The 21668-nt window shown below is 45.0% G+C and overlaps 1 protein-coding gene and 1 long non-coding RNA gene across 4 annotated transcripts in view; one reads left to right on the top strand and one right to left on the bottom strand.

The window, feature by feature from the left end:
* The window catches only part of LOC141096668 (uncharacterized), a 42632-nt gene extending 40326 nt beyond the window's left edge, over positions 1 to 2306 (bottom strand). For all 3 annotated transcript variants that reach the window (XM_073583385.1, XM_073583384.1, XM_073583386.1), the window contains exon 1: positions 2178 to 2306. In XM_073583385.1, coding sequence (XP_073439486.1) covers positions 2178 to 2208 — 31 coding nt within the window. In that variant the 5' untranslated portion in view covers positions 2209 to 2306. The remainder of the gene's footprint in view (positions 1 to 2177) is intronic.
* Positions 824 to 21668, top strand: part of LOC141096669 (uncharacterized) — an 85396-nt gene continuing 64551 nt past the window's right edge. Inside the window, exon 1 of the long non-coding RNA XR_012233746.1 lies at positions 824 to 1177. This is a non-coding gene — a long non-coding RNA (uncharacterized lncRNA). The remainder of the gene's footprint in view (positions 1178 to 21668) is intronic.

Below are 21668 nucleotides of genomic sequence, written 5' to 3'. Positions count from 1 at the left end.
GTTTCTCGCTGTGTTTTGGGGTTCCTCACTGTGTTGTGGGGTTCCTCACTGTGTTATGGGGATCCTCGCAGTGTTGTGGGGTTCCTTGCTGTGTTGTGGGGTTCCTCACTGTGTTGTGGGGTTCCTCACAGTGTTATGGGGATCCTCGCAGTGTTGTGGGGTTCCTCGCTGTGTTATGGGGTTCCTCGCTGTGTTGTGGGGTTCCTCGCTGTGTTGTGGGGTTCCTTGCTGTGTTATGGGGTTCCTCACTGTGTTGTGGGGTTCCTCACAGTGTTATGGGGATCCTCGCAGTGTTGTGGGGTTCCTCGCTGTGTTATGGGGTTCCTCGCTGTGTTGTGGGGTTCCTCGCTGTGTTGTGGGGTTCCTTGCTGTGTTATGGGGTTCCTCGCTGTGTTGTGGGTTTCCTCGCAGTGTTATGGGGTTCCTCGCAGTGTTGTGGGGTTCCTCGCTGTGTTGTGGGGTTCCTCGCTGTGTTGCGGGGTTCCTTGCTGTGTTATGGGGTTCCTCGCAGTGTTGTCTGGTTCCTCGCTGTGTTGTGGGGTTCTTCGCTGTGTTGTGGGGTTCCTCGCTGTGTTGTGGGGTTCCTCGCTGTGTTATGGGGTTCCTCGCTGTGTTATGGGGTTCCTCGCAGAGTTATGGGGTTCCTCGCTGTGTTGTGGGGTTCCTCGCTGTGTTATGGGGTTCCTCGCTGTGTTGTGGGGTTCCTCGCTGTGTTGTGGGGCTCCTCGCTGTGTTGTGGGGTTCCTCGCTGTGTTGTGGGGTTCCTCGCTGTGTTGTGGGGTTCCTTGCTTTGTTATGGGGTTCCTCGCTGTGTTGTGGGGTTCCTCGCTGTGTTGTGGGGTTCCTCGCTGTGTTATGGGGTTCCTCGCTGTGGTTGCACCAATCACATCTTTTGTCCCAGTTTGTTCTGGTTCTTAAGTTACAGAGTAAACAGGAAGAACAAGAAGTGAGTCATGTGCAAAATATGTAGAGAGCGAGCGAGAGTGCGAGGAGCTGCCGAGCTGGATATATACCGTCCTGTGTGGATATATACCGTTCTGTGTGGATATATACTGTGCCTGGATATATATACTGTTCTGTCTGGATGGACAGTGACCTCTGGATGCACTTTGTACAGAAGGAAGGATCCTGTCCTGCGCTGGATATTCTTCTCTTATTTTCCGTCGATGTGTATCATGTGAGTTGTTGGGGTCGGTGGTGCTCCTGGGGGTGCGGAGACATTGTGTGGCAGTGGGGGCTCATTCTCTTGTTTTCACTTTTTGGAGAAACTTTCAGGAACTTTATTCTTTTATGAGGCGCCTTTCCTGGTTGCATCATTCAGTGTCAGTACGGCAGATGGCCAGCAGGAGGCGTCCTGGAGCCACATAGGAGGCATCTGCTGTTTCATGCTCTGCAGATGCAGCAGCATTTAGTGACGCATTTTACTTATTGATGTCCTAACTGGTCGGTTATACTGACAGACCCCATTTATAGTCCCGGACCCCTGTGACGGTGGGGAGGCTTTCCTGGTACATTAGGGAATTGCACTTCTAGCAATTTTCTGCTATGCATATAGTAAAGCAGCGCGGAATGATCACAGGCAGCCGTGGACACCACAAACTATTAGAGAAAGGAGATAAGTCCGGACATGTCCGCCCCGTGCCGTCAACAGACGTGTACAAGTCTGTATGTAGCAGAGCCCAGTCTGTTACTGAGCTGTTCACCTTCATTGTACAGATAATGACTTATGTGCAGTCCTATGTAACGTGCAGTAAAAGAAACCCTGTGCCATCACAATTACATAGTTACAGTTTGAAAGGATTTAAGTCCTTTAAGTTCAACCTTTCTCCACCAATTGATACATTTAGTTCTGCTACATCTGTAAGCACCTATACACACACATGCAAATTGCCTCTTCAGAGAAGAAGAGGACATGAACTCTACAGCGCCACCTGTTGGTAGTAGCGATCCTACAAGTCACAATCAACCCTTTAACGAGTCTTGTAATATGACTTAGGATACACACACAGACATGTATATATACACATGTGCACGTTACATACCTATGACATGTACACAGACATATAAATGGCAGGCGGTGCTGGAGCCGGGGGAGCACTCGCCTGTTACCAGGACAAGCAGAAGCCAGGGGAGCATTCACCTGTCACTAGTACAAGCAGAAGCCGGGGAGCACTCACCTGTCACGAGTACAAGCAGAAGCCGGGCCATCCTCTCTCTTCAGAACCATGTGCCTCCAGGGAGTCTCCAGACTGCTTCTTCGTAGAGGAGAGTGCTCAAGTCTGATGTCTCCTCCCAGTTGGGACATCCCAGCGGGTCTCGTGATTAGCTGATTTCTCTGCCTGGAGAGAAAGTGACCAAGGATTTGTTTTTTCTTGCTGTTATCACGGCAGCTCTCTACGGCTATGTTCACACCACTGTATTTTCATTTTTTGTGTTGTCTGTGGAGAAATCTGACAGAAACTGACAGCAGCAGGGACAATGCTATTTATTGGGGGAGTACAGATGACTGTTTTATCTCATGGACCAAATGTCAGTATGAAGAAATTGCTGCACGCACTATTATTATTATTATTTATTGCACTATCCATCCTATGGCGCACTACTAGTATTATTATTATAGCGCCATCCATTCCGTTTCGTACTATTCTCTTCCATATCTCAGATCCCACGGACTCATCGCCATTAATAACAGCAGTTTGTGTTTAGTCTTGTGAGCATTATTTGCTGCTGATGTATAAGATCGGACGCTGCATGGACGACAATACGGATGAAAAATCCTCCATTTTTTTCTGGATGATGGAGGCTTTTTCTCTCCTCTGACGTGCCCTTCTCCGGAGGCCGCGGTCCGGACCCAGTTTTTGCCGTTTCGTCCGTGCTCATGTAAAGCCTCTGGATTAGTTATTTTCTTACACTTATTTTCACACACTGTATGTTTGTATTTTGCCTGTGATACTTATCATGAGAAATAATATATAGAGTTAGGGGAGCAAAACTTCTCCAGATAGCGGGCATGTAATAATACAAAAAGTCATCATCCCGAAGTGTGACCTCGCTCCTAAGCTGCGGCTGTGGTCACATATTCACAGCAAAAATTATCCTGCAAATCCTGATGCGTGGGCAGGAAAAGTATTGCGTAAAGTACGTTCATTTTTACTGCGTTTTTTCCCATTTATTAATATGGATGAAATATGATGCAAGAATGCTGCGAAAAATGACGGCTGCCTGCAGATTTAACCCCTTCAGCCACTTTGTACGTTAATGACCCGGCTTCATTTATAAATCTGACCATTGTCTCTTTATGAGATAACTAGCTGAAGAGCCCGGTGCTGCCCGGGCATAGTAACTAACTGTGGTTGGTTATAGCCAATTATAATTATCCTCCATCCCATAGGCCCGTGCCCATATACCCATCACACATATCCACGATCCCATAGTCCCGTTCCCATATACCCATCACACATATCCACAATCCCATAGTCCTGTGCCCATATACCCATCATACATATCCTCCATCCCATAGTCCCGTGCCCATATACCCATCATACATATCCACGATCCCATAGTCCCGTGCCCATATACCCATCACACATATCCACAATCCCATAGTCCTGTGCCCATATACCCATCATACATATCCTCCATCCCATAGTCCCGTGCCCATATACCCATCATACATATCCACGATCCCATAGTCCCGTGCCTATACACCAATCATACATATCCTCCATCCCATAGTCCAGTGCCCATATACCCATCATACATATCCTCCATCCCATAGTCCCGTGCCCATATACCCATCATACATATCCACGATCCCATAGTCCCGTTCCCATATACCCATCACACATATCCACAATCCCATAGTCCTGTGCCCATATACCCATCATACATATCCTCCATCCCATAGTCCCGTGCCCATATACCCATCACACATATCCACGATCCCATAGTCCCGTTTCCATATACCCATCACACATATCCACAATCCCATAGTCCTGTGCCCATATACCCATCATACATATCCTCCATCCCATAGTCCCGTGCCCATATACCCATCACACATATCCACGATCCCATAGTCCTGTGCCCATATACCCATCATACATATCCTCCATCCCATAGTCCCGTGCCCATATACCCATCATACATATCCACGATCCCATAGTCCCGTGCCCATATACCCATCACACATATCCACGATCCCATAGTCCCGTTCCCATATACCCATCACACATATCCACAATCCCATAGTCCTGTGCCCATATACCCATCATACATATCCTCCATCCCATAGTCCCGTGCCCATATACCCATCATACATATCCACGATCCCATAGTCCCGTGCCCATATACCCATCATACATATCCACGATCCCATAGTCCCGTGCCCATATACCCATCATACATATCCTTCATCCCATAGTCACGTGCCCATATACCCATCATACATATCCTCCATCCCATAGTCCCGTGCCTATACACCAATCATACATATCCTCCATCCCATAGTCCAGTGCCCATATACCCATCACACATCCTCCATCCCATAGTCCCGTGCTCATATACCCATCATACACATCCTCCATCCCATAGTCCAGTGCCCAAATTACCCATCACACATCCTCCATCCCATAGTCCCGTGCCCATATACCCATCATACATATCCGCCATCCCATAGTCCAGTGCCCATATACCCATCACACATCCTCCATCCCATAGTCCGGTGCTCATATACCCATCATACATATCCTCCATCCCATAGTCCCATGCTCATATACCCATCATACATATCCACCATTCCATAGGCCCATGCCCATATACCCATCATACATATCCTCCATCCCATAGTCCCATGCTCATATACCCATCATACATATCCGCCATCCCATAGTCCCATGCCCATATACACATCACACATATCCACGATCCCATAGTCCCGTGCCCATATACCCATCACACATATCCACGATCCCATAGTTCCGTGCCCATATACCCATCATACATATCCTCCATCCCATAGTCCCATGCTCATATACCCATCATACATATCCGCTATTCCATAGTCCCGTGCCCATATACCCATCATACATCCTTCATCTCATAGTCCCATGCCCATATACCCATCATACATATCCTCCATCCCATAGTCCCATGCCCATATACCCATCATACATATCCTCCATCCCATAGTCCCGTGCCCATATACCCATCACACATCCTCCATCCCATAGGCCCGTGCCTATATACCCATCATACATATCCTCCATCCCATAGTCCCATGCTCATATACCCATCATACATATCCACCATCCCATAGTCCTATGCCCATATACCCATCATACATATCCTCCATCCCATAGTCCCATGCTCATATACCCATCATACATATCCACCATCCCATAGTCCCGTGCCCATATACCCATCATACATAACCTCCATCCCATAACCCCATGCCCATATACCCATCATACATATCCTCCATCCCATAGTCCATGCCCATATACCTATCATACATATCGTCCATCCCATAGTCCCGTGCCCATATACCCATCACACATCCTCCATCCCATAGTCCCGTGCCTATATACCCATCATACATATCCTCCATCCCATAGTCCCATGCCCATATACCCATCACACATATCCTCCATCCCATAGTCCCATGCACATATACCCATCATGCATATCGTCCATCCCATAGTCCCGTGTCCATATACCCATCACACATCCTCCATCCCATAGTCCCGTGCCTATATACCCTTCATACATATTCTCCATCCCATAGTCCTGTGCCCATATATCCATCATGCATATTCTCCATCCCATAGTCCCATGCCCATATACCCATCATACATATCGTCCATCCCAGTCCCGTGCCCATAAACCCATCACACATCCTCCATCCCATAGTCCCGTGCCCATATACCCATCATACATATCCACCATCCCATAGGCCCATGCCCATATATCCATCATACATATTCTCCATCCCATAGTCCCATGCCCATATACCCATCATACATATAGTCCATCCCATAGTCCCATGCCCATATACCCATCACACATCCTCCATCCCATAGTCCTGTGCCCATATACCCATCATACATATCCTCCATCCCATAGTCCCATGCCCATATATCCATCATACATATTCTCAATCCCATAGTCCCATGCCCATATACCCATCATACATATCATCCATCCCATAGTCCCGTGCCCATATACCCATCACACATCCTCCATCCCATAGTTCCGTGCCCATATATCCATCATACATATCCACCATCCCATAGTCCCGTGCCCATATACCCATCACACATCCTCCATCCCATAGTCCAGTGCCCATATACCCATCATACATATCCTCCATCCCATAGTCCATGCCCATATACCTATCATACATATCGTCCATCCCATAGTCCCGTGCCCATATACCCATCACACATCCTCCATCCCATAGTCCCGTGCCTATATACCCATCATACATATCCTCCATCCCATAGTCCCATGCCCATATACCCATCACACATATCCTCCATCCCATAGTCCCATGCACATATACCCATCATGCATATCGTCCATCCCATAGTCCCGTGTCCATATACCCATCACACATCCTCCATCCCATAGTCCCGTGCCTATATACCCTTCATACATATTCTCCATCCCATAGTCCTGTGCCCATATATCCATCATGCATATTCTCCATCCCATAGTCCCATGCCCATATACCCATCATACATATCGTCCATCCCATAGTCCCGTGCCCATATACCCATCACACATCCTCCATCCCATAGTCCCATGCCCATATACCCATCATACATATCCACCATCCCATAGGCCCATGCCCATATATCCATCATACATATTCTCCATCCCATAGTCCCATGCCCATATACCCATCATACATATCGTCCATCCCATAGTCCCATGCCCATATACCCATCACACATCCTCCATCCCATAGTCCTGTGCCCATATACCCATCATACATATCCTCCATCCCATAGTCCCATGCCCATATATCCATCATACATATTCTCAATCCCATAGTCCCATGCCCATATACCCATCATACATATCGTCCATCCCATAGTCCCGTGCCCATATACCCATCACACATCCTCCATCCCATAGTTCCGTGCCCATATATCCATCATACATATCCACCATCCCATAGGCCCATGCCCATATACCCATCATACATATTCTCCATCCCATAGTCCCATGTCCATATACCCATCATACATATTCTCCATCCCATAGTCCCATACCCATATAACCATCATACATATTTGCCTTCCCATAGTCCCGTGCCCATATACCCTTCATACATATCCTCCATCCCATAGTCCCGTGCCCATATACCCATCACACATCCTCCATCCCATAGTCCAGTGCCCATATACCCATCACACATCCTCCATCCCATAGTCCCGTGCCCATATACCCTTCATACATATTCTCCATCCCATAGTCCAGTGCCCATATACCCATCATACATATCCTCCATCCCATAGTCCCGTGCCCATATACCCATCATACATATCCTCCATCCCATAGTCCAGTGCCCATATACCCATCATACATATCCTCCATCTCATAGTCCCGTGCCCATATACCCATCACACATCCTCCATCCCATAGTCCCGTGCCCATATACCCATCATACATAGCCTCCATCCCATAGTCCCGTGCCCATATACCCATCATACATATCCTCCATCTCATAGTCCCGTGCCCTTATACCCGTCATACATATCCTCCATCCCATAGTCCCGTGCCCATATACCCATGATACATATCCTCCATCTCATAGTCCCATGCCCATATACCTGTCATACATATCCTCCATCCCACAGTCCAGTGCCCATATACCCATCCCACATCCTCCATCCCATAGTCCAGTGCCCATATACCCATCATACATATCCTCCATCCCATAGTCCCGTGCCCATATACCCATGATACATATCCTCCATCTCATAGTCCCATGCCCATATACCTGTCATACATATCCTCCATCCCACAGTCCAGTGCCCATATACCCATCACACATCCTTCATCCCATAGTCCAGTGCCCATATACCCATCATACATATCCTCCATCCCATAGTCCCATGCCCATATACCCATCACACATATCCTCCATCCCATAGTCCAGTGCCCATATACCCATCATATATATCCTCCATCCCATAGTCCCGTGCCCATATACCCATCATACATATCCTCCATCTCATAGTCCCATGCCCATATACCCGTCATACATATCCTCCATCCCATAGTCCCGTGTCCATATACCCATCACACATATCCTCCATCCCATAGTCCAGTGCCCATATACCCATCATACATATCCTCCATCCCATAGTCCCGTGCCCATATACCCATCATACATATCCTCCATCCCATAGGCCCGTACCCATATACCCATCATACATATCCTCCATCCCATAGTCCCGTGCCCATATCCCCATCATATATATCCTCCATCCCATAGTCCCATGCCCATATACCCATGATACATATCCTCCATCTCATAGTCCCATGCCCATATACCCATCATACATATCCTCCATCCCACAGTCCAGTGCTCATATACCCATCCCACATCCTCCATCCCATAGTCCCATGCCCATATACCCATCCCACATCCTCCATCTCATAGTCCCATGCCCATATACCCGTCATACATATCCTCCATCCCACAGTCCAGTGCTCATATACCCATCCCACATCCTCCATCCCATAGTCCAGTGCCCATATACCCATCATACATATCCTCCATCCCATAGTCCCATGCCCATATACCCATCCCACATCCTCCATCCCATAGTCCAGTGCCCATATACCCATCATACATATCCTCCATCCCATAGTCCCGTGCCCATATACCCATGATACATATCCTCCATCCCACAGTCCAGTGCTCATATACCCATCACACATCCTCCATCCCATAGGCCCATGCCCATATACCCATCACACATATCCTCCATCCCATAGTCCAGTGCCCATATACCCATGATACATATCCTCCATCCCATAGGCTCGTGCCCATATACCCATGATACATATCCTCCATCCCATAGGCTCGTGCCCATATACCCATGATACATATCCTCCATCCCACAGTCCAGTGCTCATATACCCATCACACATCCTCCATCCCATAGGCCCATGCCCATATACCCATCACACATATCCTCCATCCCATAGTCCCGTGCCCATATACCCATCATACATATCCTCCATCCCATAGTCCCGTGCCCATATACCCATGATACATATCCTCCATCCCATAGGCTCGTGCCCATATACCCATCATACATATCCTCCATCCCATAGTCCCGTGCCCATATACCCATCATATATATCCTCCATCCCATAGTCCCGTGCCCATATACCCATGATACATATCCTCCATCTCATAGTCCCATGCCCATATACCCGTCATACATATCCTCCATCCCACAGTCCAGTGCCCATATACCCATCCCACATCCTCCATCCCATAGTCCCATGCCCATATACCCATCACACATCCTCCATCTCATAGGCCCGTGCCCATATACCCATCACACATCCTCCATCCCATAGTCCAGTGCCCATATACCCATCATACATATCCTCCATCCCATAGTCCAGTGCCCATATACCCATCATACATATCCTCCATCCCATAGTCCCGTGCCCATATACCCATCACACATCCTCCATCCCATAGGCCCATGCCCATATACCCATCACACATCCTCCATCCCATAGTCCAGTGCCCATATACCCATCACACATATCCTCCATCCCATAGTCCAGTGCCCATATACCCATCATACATATCCTCCATCCCATAGTCCCGTGCCCATATACCCATCATACATATCCTCCATCTCATAGTCCCATGCCCATATACCCGTCATACATATCCTCCATCCCACAGTCCAGTGCCCATATACCCATCCCACATCCTCCATCCCATAGTCCAGTGCCCATATACCCATCACACATATCCTCCATCCCTTAGTCCAGTGCCCATATACCCATCATACATATCCTCCATCCCATAGTCCCGTGCCCATATACCCATCATACATATCCTCCATCCCATAGGCCCGTGCCCATATACCCATCATACATATCCTCCATCCCATAGTCCCGTGCCCATATACCCATCATACATATCCTCCATCCCATAGTCCGGTGCCCATATACCCATCATACATATCCTCCATCCCATAGGCCCATGCCCATATACCCATCACACATATCCTCCATCCCATAGTCCAGTGCCCATATACCCATCATACATATCCTCCATCCCATAGGCCCATGCCCATATACCCATCACACATATCCTCCATCCCATAGTCCAGTGCCCATATACCCATCATACATACCCTCCATCCCATAGTCCCGTGCCCATATACCCATCATACATATCCTCCATTCCATATCACTCCATTCCCCCCTGCCTAAAATCCAGGATCTTTATGATAAGAGTATTCGATCCCACGCATTGAAAATTTCATCCGATCCCTCTCACCCGGGACACTCCTCATTCCAACTACTCCCTTCAGGACGTCGCTTCAGAGTCCCCAAATGCAGCACCAACCGCCATATGAACAGCTTCTATCCACTCTCTGTTCAGCAATTAAATCGTCATGTGTAGACTATATACTGTATCTGTCTTGTTAGATGTTACTTGTTGTATCTGTTGTTATATATTATGTTGCCTCTTTGCCACAAAGAATTCCTTGTATATATGTAATATGTATTTGGCGATAATAAATTTGATTGATTGATAGGCCCGTGCCCATATACCCATCATACATATCCTCCATCCCATAGTCCCGTGCCCATATACCCATCATACATATCCTCCATCCCATAGTCCCGTGCCCATATACCCATCATACATATCCTCCATCCCATAGTCCCATGCCCATATACCCATCACACATATCCTCCATCCCATAGTCCAGTGCCCATATACCCATCATACATATCCTCCATCCCATAGTCCCGTGCCCATATACCCATCATACATATCCTCCATCCCTTAGTCCCGTGCCCATATACCCATCATACATATCCTCCATCCCATAGGCCTGTGCCCATATACCCATCATACATATCCTCCATCCCATAGTCCCGTGCCCATATACCCATCATACATATCCTCCATCCCATAGTCCAGTGCCCATATACCCATCATACATATCCTCCATCCCATAGTCCCGTGCCCATATACCCATCATACATCCTCCATCCCATAGTTCAGTGCCCATATACCCATCACACATCCTCCATCCCATAGTCAACCATTATGACATCATAATGAGCGGCGGGTCTTGATACGCACACACTTTTTCCCCATTATGTAGATAGGGGCAAAATTGTTTGGTGAATTGGAACGCGCGGGGTTAAAATTTCGCCTCACAACATAGCCTATGACGCTCTCGGGGTCCAGACGTGTGACTGTGCCAAATTTTGTGGCTGTAGCTGTGACGGTGCGATGCCTATCCCGGACATACACACATACATACATACATACATACACACACATACATACATACATACACACACACACACATACATACTGTACATACATACACACACATACATACACACACACACACATACATACATACTGTACATACACACACACACACTTTGAGCTTTATATATTAGATAACTATGGAGCGCTATAACGGATCCCGGTGATCCTGAGATTGTTCCTGACATACTGTGCTTCAGTTTACTGCTAAAGTTTGTACGACGTGACTCGTGTTTATTTATGAAAATATCGAAAATTTGTCAAAAAATGTGAAAATTTCGCAATTTTCAAAAAATTTTTTTGTGCCCTTAAATTACAGAGATTTATGACACAAAATAATTAATTTACATTTCCCACATGTCTACTTTACATCAGCACAATTTTTGAAGCATAACTTTTTTTTGTTAGGACATTATAAGGGTTAAAAGTTGACCAGCGATTTCTCATTTTTTCAACAAAATTTACGAAACCATTTTTTTAGGGACCACCTCACATTTGAAGTGACTTTGAGGGGTCTATATGATAGAATTGTGTCACTTTTGGGTATTTTCTAAAAACTGCACCCCTCAAGGTGCTCAAAACCACATTCAAGAAGCTTATTAACCCTTCAGGTGCTTCACAGGAATAAATGGTATGTGGAGGGAAACAATTCAAATTTAACTCTTTCTTACAAAAATATTGTTTTTATCCCAAATTTTTCATTTTTACATTGGCAACAGGACCACACAATTTGTTGTGCAATTTCTCCTGAGTACAGGGATATCCCGTATGAGCTCAGAAACTCAGAGCTTGGAAGGAGCGCTCTTTGATTTTTGGAGCGCAAAATTGTCTGGAATAGATTGTGGATGCCATGTTGCATTTGGAGTGCTGCTAAGGTTCCAAAACAGCAGAGACCCCATTTTGGAAACTACACCTCTCAAAGAAATCCTCTAGGCGTGTAGTGAGAACTGTATAACATTGGGCTGTGGAAATTAAAAGTTACATTTTTTTCCAGTAAAATGTTGTTCTAGCTTCAAGTTTTTAAATTTCAAAAGGGTTAATAGGAAAAAATAGAGAACAAAATTAGTTGCACAATGTTTCCTGAGTTCACTGATACCCCATATGTGGAGGGAAAACTACTTATGAGGCACAGTGCAAAGGTTAGAAGGGAAGAGGCGCCATATTTGCCTGGAATGGTTTCCTGGTGATGTCACATTGGCAGAGCCCATGAGGTGCCAGAACGGCAGAAACCCCCATAACGGACCCCATTTTACAAGCTACACGGCTTAATGAATTCATCTAGGGTGCAGTGATCATATTGACACCACATGTGTTTCACTAAACTTTATACCATTGAGCGGTGAAAAAAAAATACATTTTTACCACTATAATGTTGTTTTAGCCCCATATTTTATACTTTCACAAGTGGAAATAGGTAAAAATGACCACATCGTTTGTCCCACAATTTCTGCTGAACGTGGCAATACCCCATATGTGGCTGAACAGTGCTCTTTGGGAGATTGAGAGACTTGGGAAGGATGGAGTGCCATTTGACTCTTTGAGAACAATTTTTCAGACTTTGCGGACTCCATATACAGAGCCCCTAAGTGGTAGAAGAGCAGAATCCCCCCTCAAGTGACCGCATTTTGGAAATGTCACTGCCTGGGAATTTATCTCCAGGTGTAGTGATGATTTTGCTAGCAATGGATGCTGCTAAGTGAAAATGCAAATTTGCATTGTTGTGAACGTACATTGTAGTGCCAGTACATTGTAATGCCCATACATTGTAGTGCCCATACATTGTAATGCCCATATATTGTAGTGCCCATACATTGTAGTGCCCATACATTGTAATGCCCATATATTGTAGTGCCCATACATTGTAGTGCCCATACATTGTAATGCCCATATATTGTAGTGCCCATACATTGTAGTGCCCATACATTGTAGTGCCCATATATTGTAGTGCCCATACATTGTAGTGCCCATACATTGTAGTGCCCATACGTTGTAATGCCCATATGTTGTAGTGCCCATACATTGTAGTGCCCATACATTGTAGTGCCCATACATTGAAATGTCCATACATTGTAATGCCCATATATTGTAGTGCCCATACATTGTAGGGCCCATACATTGTAATGCCCATATATTGTAGTGCCCATACATTGTAATGCCCATACATTGTAGTGCCCATACATTGTAGTGCCCATACATTGCAATGCCCATACATTGCAATACCCATACATTGTAATGCCCATACATTGTAGTGCCCATACATTGTAGTGCCCTTACATTGTAGTGCCGGTACATTGTAGTTCCCACACATTGTAGTGCCCACACATTGTAGTGCCCATACATTGCAATACCCATACATTGTAGTGCCCATACATTGTAGTGCCCATACATTGTAGTGCCCATACACTGTAGTGCCCATACATTGTAATGCCCATACATTGTAATGCCCATATATTGTAGTGCCCATACATTGTAGTGCCCATACATTGTAGTGCCCATACATTGTAATGCCCATACATTGTAATGTCCATACATTGTAATGCCCATACATTGTAATGCCCATACATTGTAGGGCCCATACATTGTAATGCCCATATATTGTAGTGCACATACATTGTAATGCCCATACATTGTAGTGCCCATACATTGCAATGCCCATACATTGCAATACCCATATATTGTAATGCCCATACATTGTAGTTCCCGTACATTGTAGTGCCGGTACATTGTAGTTCCCATACATTGTAGTGCCCACACATTGTAGTGCCCATACATTGCAATACCCATACATTGTAGTGCCCGTACATTGTAGTGCCTGTACATTGTAGTGCCCATACACTGTAGTGCCCATACATTGTAATGCCCATATATTGTAGTGCCCATACATTGTAGTGCCCATACATTGTAGTGCCCATACATTGTAGTGCCCATACATTGTAATGTCCATATATTGTAGTGCCCATACATTGCAGTGCCCATACATTGTAATGCCCATATATTGTAGTGCCCATACATTGCAATACCCATACATTGTAATGCCCATACATTGTAGTGCCCATACATTGTAGTGCCCGTACATTGTAGTGCCGGTACATTGTAGTTCCCATACATTGTAGTGCCCACACATTGTAGTGCCCATACATTGCAATACCCATACATTGTAATGCCCATACATTGCAATACCCATACATTGCAATGCCCATACATTGTAGTGCCCATACATTGTAGTGCCCGTACATTGTAGTGCCGGTACATTGTAGTTCCCGTACATTGTAGTTCCCGTACATTGTAGTGCCCACACATTGTAGTGCCCATACATTGCAATACCCATACATTGTAGTGCCCGTACATTGTAGTGCCCGTACATTGTAGGGCCCATACATTGTAGTGCCCATACATTGTAGTGCCCATACAATGTAATGTCCATACATTGTAGTGCCCATACATTGTAGTGCCCATACATTGTAGTGCCCATACATTGTAATGCCCATACATTGTAGTGCCCATACATTGTAATGCCCATACATTGTAGTGCCCATACATTGTAGTGCCCATACATTGCAATGCCCATACATTGCAATACCCATACATTGTAATGTCCATACATTGTAGTGCCCATACATTGTAGTGCCCGTACATTGTAGTGCTGGTACATTGTAGTTCCCATACATTGTAGTGCCCACACATTGTAGTGCCCATACATTGTAGTGCCCGTACATTGTAGTGCCGGTACATTGTAGTTCCCATACATTGTAGTACCCACACATTGTAGTGCCCATATATTGCAATACCCATACATTGTAGTGCCCGTACATTGTAGTGCCGGTACATTGTAGTTCCCAAACATTGTAGCGCCCACACATTGTAGTGCCCATACATTGCAATACCCATACATTGTAGTGCCCGTACATTGTAGTGCCTGTACATTGTAATGCCCATACACTGTAGTGCCCATACATTGTAATGCCCATATATTGTAGTGCCCATACATTGTAGGGCCCATACATTGTAGTGCCCATACATTGTAATGTCCATACATTGCAGTGCCCATACATTGCAGTGCCCATACATTGTAGTGCCCATACATTGCAATACCATACTTTGTAATGCCCATACATTGTAGTGCCCATACATTGTAGTGCCCGTACATTGTAGTTCCCATACATTGTAGTTCCCATACATTGTAGTGCCCACACATTGTAGTGCCCATACATTGCAATACCCATACATTGTAATGCCCATACATTGCAATACCCATACATTGTAATGCCCATACATTGTAGTGCCCATACATTGTAGTGCCCGTACATTGTAGTGCCGGTACATTGTAGTTCCCGTACATTATAGTGCCCACACATTGTAGTGCCCATACATTGCAATACCCATACATTGTAGTGCCCGTACATTGTAGTGCCCATACATTGTAGTGCCCATACATTGTAATGCCCATATATTGTAGTGCCCATACATTGTAGTGCCCATACATTGTAGTGCCCATACATTGTAATGTCCATACATTGTAATGCCCATATATTGTAGTGCCCATACATTGTAGTGCCCATACATTGTAATGCCCATATATTGTAGTGCCCATACATTGTAATGCCCATACATTGTAGTGCCCATACATTGTAGTGCCCATACATTGCAATGCCCATACATTGCAATACCCATACATTGTAATGCCCATACATTGTAGTGCCCATACATTGTAGTGCCCATACATTGTAGTGCCCACACATTGTAGTGCCCATACATTGCAATACCCATACATTGTAGTGCCCGTACATTGTAGTGCCGGTACATTGTAGTTCCCAAACATTGTAGCGCCCATACATTGTAGTGCCCATACATTGCAATACCCATACATTGTAGTGCCCATACATTGCAATACCCATACATTGTAGTGCCCATACATTGTAGTGCCCATACATTGTAATGCCCATACATTGTAATGCCCATACATTGTAGTGCCCATACATTGTAATGCACATACATTGCAATACCCATGCATTATAATGCCCATACATTGTAGTGCCCATACATTGTAGTGCCCGTACATTGTAGTGCCCAGTACGTTATGGACACTTAAATTCAGTGGGCTCTCATCACTACAGAAATGCCAAACATGTGGACCCATACTGCAGTTTAGACACACTGTGGGGCTTAGCAGAAGGGGTATTTGAATGTGGGAGAGCAGATTTCGCTGGATATATTTTGGTGGGAGCCACATCACTTTTCCACAGCCTTTGTACTACCTGTAATGTGGACGCCACTATACTTCTGTTAACAGATGACAGACCTGATTGAGGATTTGTTTTTTGAGAGTTTAATTGAAGCTTTTGATGGAAACATTTTACATAATGTTTAGGATCACATTTATACTGCACTCTATGCTGAGCACCTACTTTGGGGTTTCTTTTTAAATCTACAAAATATGAAACCCTCAAAAGAACCATTTACTATATTGAGGCAGGAGAGTTACTCGGGACTCTGTCTGACCTCTGTTCGGAGGCATATGGTTTTTCAGAAGTTCACAAAACTGTGGCATATCGTGCTTTTATGCAATCCCAAAAAGACAAACACCACCGGATCACAGGTCAGACGGTGTCCACAGTTCATCCATCTGCCTCATTATAGGGAATCTTCTCCTGGGGTTCTGTTTGAATCACATATTTCAGAGATTTACATGGAAACCCTGATGTAAGTGCTCAGCACAGAGCACAGGATAAATGTGCGCCAAGCCTTACTGCGATCTTTGGGAGGCAAAATGTTAAAATTAACAGCAGGTGAAGAATTGGTTTTATTTATTTTTAATGCTGTTTCTAAGAGATTAGGTGACTTTATTCTTCGGGTGGGTGTGATCACAGAGTTACCAGATTTTTATGTTTGGCCGCTGTCACGTACTACAGGACACTTTTTTTAAAAAAAGAAAAAACAGTTTTTACGTCGCCATACTTTGAGAGCTAGGCCAAGTCATGTGATGGGTTGTTTTTGCGGGCTGACGTTTTTATTTTTACCATTTTTGGGCACATTTTTTGATCGCTTTCTATACCAATTTTGTGAGACAGAATGAACAAAAACCTGTAATTTAAGATTTTTTTTTTTTAATGCCGTTTCGCATGTGGTAAGATTAATAAGGCAGCTTTATTCTTCGGGTCAGTAGCCTTACAGTGATACCTCATTTATATCAATTTTAATTTTTTTGCTCCTTCTGCTCACTAAAAACTATTTAAAAATATTGTTTTGCATCGCTTTATTCTGAGAGATATAACTTTTTTATTTTTCCGCTGATGGAGCTGTATGGCGGCTTGTTTTTTGTGGGACAAGATGATGTTTTTGAGCGATGTCATTTTTATTTACAATCGTCTTTTTGATCGCTTTTTTTCCACTTTTTTCCAGTAGTATGATGATAAAGCATAGTTTTTTGCTTTTTATTTTTACGGTGTTCATTGTCGGGGTTAACTAGTGGGACAGTTTTAGAGTTCGGGTCACTCTGGGTGCAGCGATACCGTATATCTGTAGTTTTTGTTTATTTTAGTTTTTACATAAATATTTGTGTTTATGGGTGTAATATTTTTTGTTCTTTATTTTGGGGGGTTTTATTTTGTTTAATCATCTTAACTTTTTTGATTTTTTTACTTGGTTCCTCTTTGGGACTTTAACTTTTATTATTGTGATGCATCGAATATCAGGAATACCATTTTTGCTGGTTCTGTGAAACGCTGCATATTTTCTGCACGAAATCTGAGTGGGAAAAAAGCACAACAAAAATGCAACGTGTGCACAAGCCCTTGGGCTAATTTCCCTTGAGTTTGTGATGCTGCGTATTTTACCTGCACAGGAGACAAACATCTTACAGTTCCAGTAAATGTGAGGGGGTTTACAGTAATCTCCGGCCCACTCAGATCTTTATGCAGTGGAACCTGACCGGTGCGTATCTAAATCTGCAATATGTCGGTGTCTCGTGTGCTTTATTCCATAAACCTGAATGAGATGAGAAAAATGTGCAGGTAAAAAAACAAACAATGTAGCAACGACCAATAGGTAATGGGACGTGCCACCCGAGAACGTTGTGTGTAGCAAGGAGAGCGCAAGTAACAAGTGTTATAATAATATAAAATAAGTTACATTGCAACAAAATGAACCCTAACAGCCTATTAGGAGATGGAGAAATGGTTGGGGGAGGCGGCACCGGGGTCCCAGAAGTGACTGATCACAGAGGAACAACCTCCGACAATCTGCAGAGAGGAGCTCCGCTATACACCCCACGGTACACTCCCCCACTTATTTATAATGCATCGCTTGTATAGCGCTATCTTATTCTGCAGCGCTTTGCAGACATTATCATCATCGGGGCTCACACTCTACAGTCCCGATCATTCATTGGAGTTTGGGAGGAAACTGGAGAAGCTGGAGGAAACCCACACAAACACCGGTAGAACATACAAACTCCTTACAGATGTTGTCCTGAGTGGGATTTGAACCCAGGACCCCAGTGCTACAATGCTATCCACTGAGCCACCATGCTGCCTTACGCACTCCACCCCTGTATGCTCCACTAGTATACACTCCCCATTATACTCTCCACCATTGTACGCTCCCCTATATACCACACTTTTGTGCATAAAGCAGCTGTTCGTGGTTGCCTGCCATCTCCAAAAATGGCTACCATGAACAGGCTCCAGTTGCTTCATTTTCCAGAGCCCAGGGGGGTTGACCAGGGCTCGGGTCCGGCCTCGCAGTCTGTCCTATGGGTCAGAAGCCCGCTGAGCTGCCGGGACACTGGCTCGGTGGAGATGTGTACTGCAGATACAGTTCTGTATGTGGCCGCCAAGGGGTTTTCTGAGGCCCAGGAGACGTCACGCCCTTCTCATATTCGAATGGATTCATGGCTTTTAGACACAAATACATTTGAACAGTGCGGGGGGCCAGGACAGGGGTGGAGGAGCGCCAGTCAGCCGGCGGGTGTGGGGCAAAGATTGTGCCCTAAAAGTGTGAATGGGGGTCACAAATAATGTTACTGTGAGGGCACAGAATGGGGGACAGTGCAGGGGATGGGAGGCAATTCATTCAGAGAGGCAGTGTGTGAGGGGGGATATTTTGCAGAATGAAACCCTAGATATAAATCCTGTCTGCACAGTACAGGTTGGGCCATGTATATGGATACACCTAAATAAAATGGGAATGGTTGGTGATACCAACTTCCTGTTTGCTGCACATTACTGTATGGGAGGGGAAAATTTTCAGGATGGGTGGTGACCATGGCGGCCATTTTAGATCAAACTTTATTTTTTTCCAATGGGAAGAGGGTCATGTGACCCATCAAACTTATTGAGAATTTCACAAGAAAAACAATGGTTTTTTTGGTTTTAACGTAACTTTGTTCTTTCATGAGTTATTTACAAGGTTATGACCACTTATAAAATGTGTTCAAAGTGCTGACCATTGTGTATGATTGTCAATACAACTCTCTTCTCCCACTCTTGACACACTGATACCGACACCACAGAAGAAATGCTGGTCTAGGGGGGTCAGACTCCCTGCAGGAATGCTTAGACCTGACACCCATTATGTGGGGGTGCACCATCTTACTGGAGAGACTCCGGGAACGTGCCATCTTCAGAGCATAAAGAGGGCGACACACCATCATGGAGCAATGTCAGAGATCCGGTGGCATTGAGGTTTCCATTGATGGAGAATGGCCCCACTATCTTTGCACCCCATATACCGCACCGTACCATCAATTATGGGGGTCAGGTCCGAGCGTTCCTACACGGACAGTTTCCTGGAAAGTGGATTGGTTGTCGTGGGCCCGATCGGACCCCCTTAGACTTTTATCTTTGGGGTCATCTGAAGGCAATGGTCTATGCTGTGCAGCATCTGAAACAACGGATCCCGGAAGCCTGTGCTAGCATTTCCTCTGCGGTGTCGGTATCCGTGTGTCAGGAGCGGGAGAAGAGGGTTGTATCGACAATCCTACACAATGGGCCGCACTATGAACACAATTTATAAGTCGTCATAAACTTGTAAATAACTCATGAAAGAATAAAGTTACGTTAAAACCAAGCACACCATTGGTTTTCTTGTGAAATTCTCGATAAGTTTAATGTCACATGCTCCTACCCCTGATGAAGTCACAACGGTGACGATACGCGTCGGGTTATGGGAGCGGCACCTTGCTCTTCCATACTGATATATCCCTCATGAGTACCGGTGTTCAGGGAGCATGTCTTCATTCTTGCCTGCAGTCTGGGGTGGTAAAGTATGAGAGGGGGAGGATTGATATATTTGTGGTAATTCGGATATTTTTCTAACCCTCCCTCACGCTCTTGATTCAAGGGGATCATTTAACCCTATTGGGCACTGGTTAGTGCACTAGCGGCCTGTTATTTGGTGCCATCTTTGACCGTATTGTGGCCATCTTTGATTCTCATTACGGACCCCACATCCTATCCCCCAGTTATAGAGCTATGTATTCATTTATTGTAAGCTTATTTATTTGACATTCTGTACAACGTACTGACCATTATTCAGGAATCTATATATCAATACAAGTATGGTACAAGGTTATTTGCTGCTCTCACTTATACAGGTTATGTGCGGTAACCATTGTATAGTTTTTTAAGTGTTTTTATTCCTTGTGGTGTTCTGTATGTCCTATGAAATAAAAATTGTCTTTTTTTCTAAAGGTGATCCCTGCTATTTTGTATGTCTTCTTTGCTCTTTTGGTCACTTGGATTTAACTCTAAGACATACTGCGGTTGGATCTTTACTATATTTAGCTTAATTGTTTGATGGTGCCCTCCATGCTTTGCATTTTATTAGTGTCACATGACCCTCTTCCAATTGAAAAAAATAAAGTTGGATCCAAAATGGCTGACTTCAAAATGGCCACCATGGTCACCACCCATCTTGAAAATGTTCCCCCCACCCACATACTAATGTGCCACAAAAAGGAAGTTAATAGCACCAACCATTCCCATTTTATTTAGGTGTACCTATATAAATGACACCCTGTAGATAGAAATCCTGTCTGCACAGTAGGTAGAAGTCCTGTCTGCACAGTAGATAGAAGTCCTGTCTGCACAGTAGGTAGAAGTCCTGT

Source organism: Dendrobates tinctorius, unplaced genomic scaffold (genome assembly GCF_039654945.1).
Source record: "Dendrobates tinctorius isolate UK_male_01 unplaced genomic scaffold, ASM3965494v1 ptg000077l, whole genome shotgun sequence".
NCBI lineage: Eukaryota > Metazoa > Chordata > Amphibia > Anura > Dendrobatidae > Dendrobates > Dendrobates tinctorius.
This window is presented reverse-complemented; position numbering and strand designations above follow the sequence as displayed.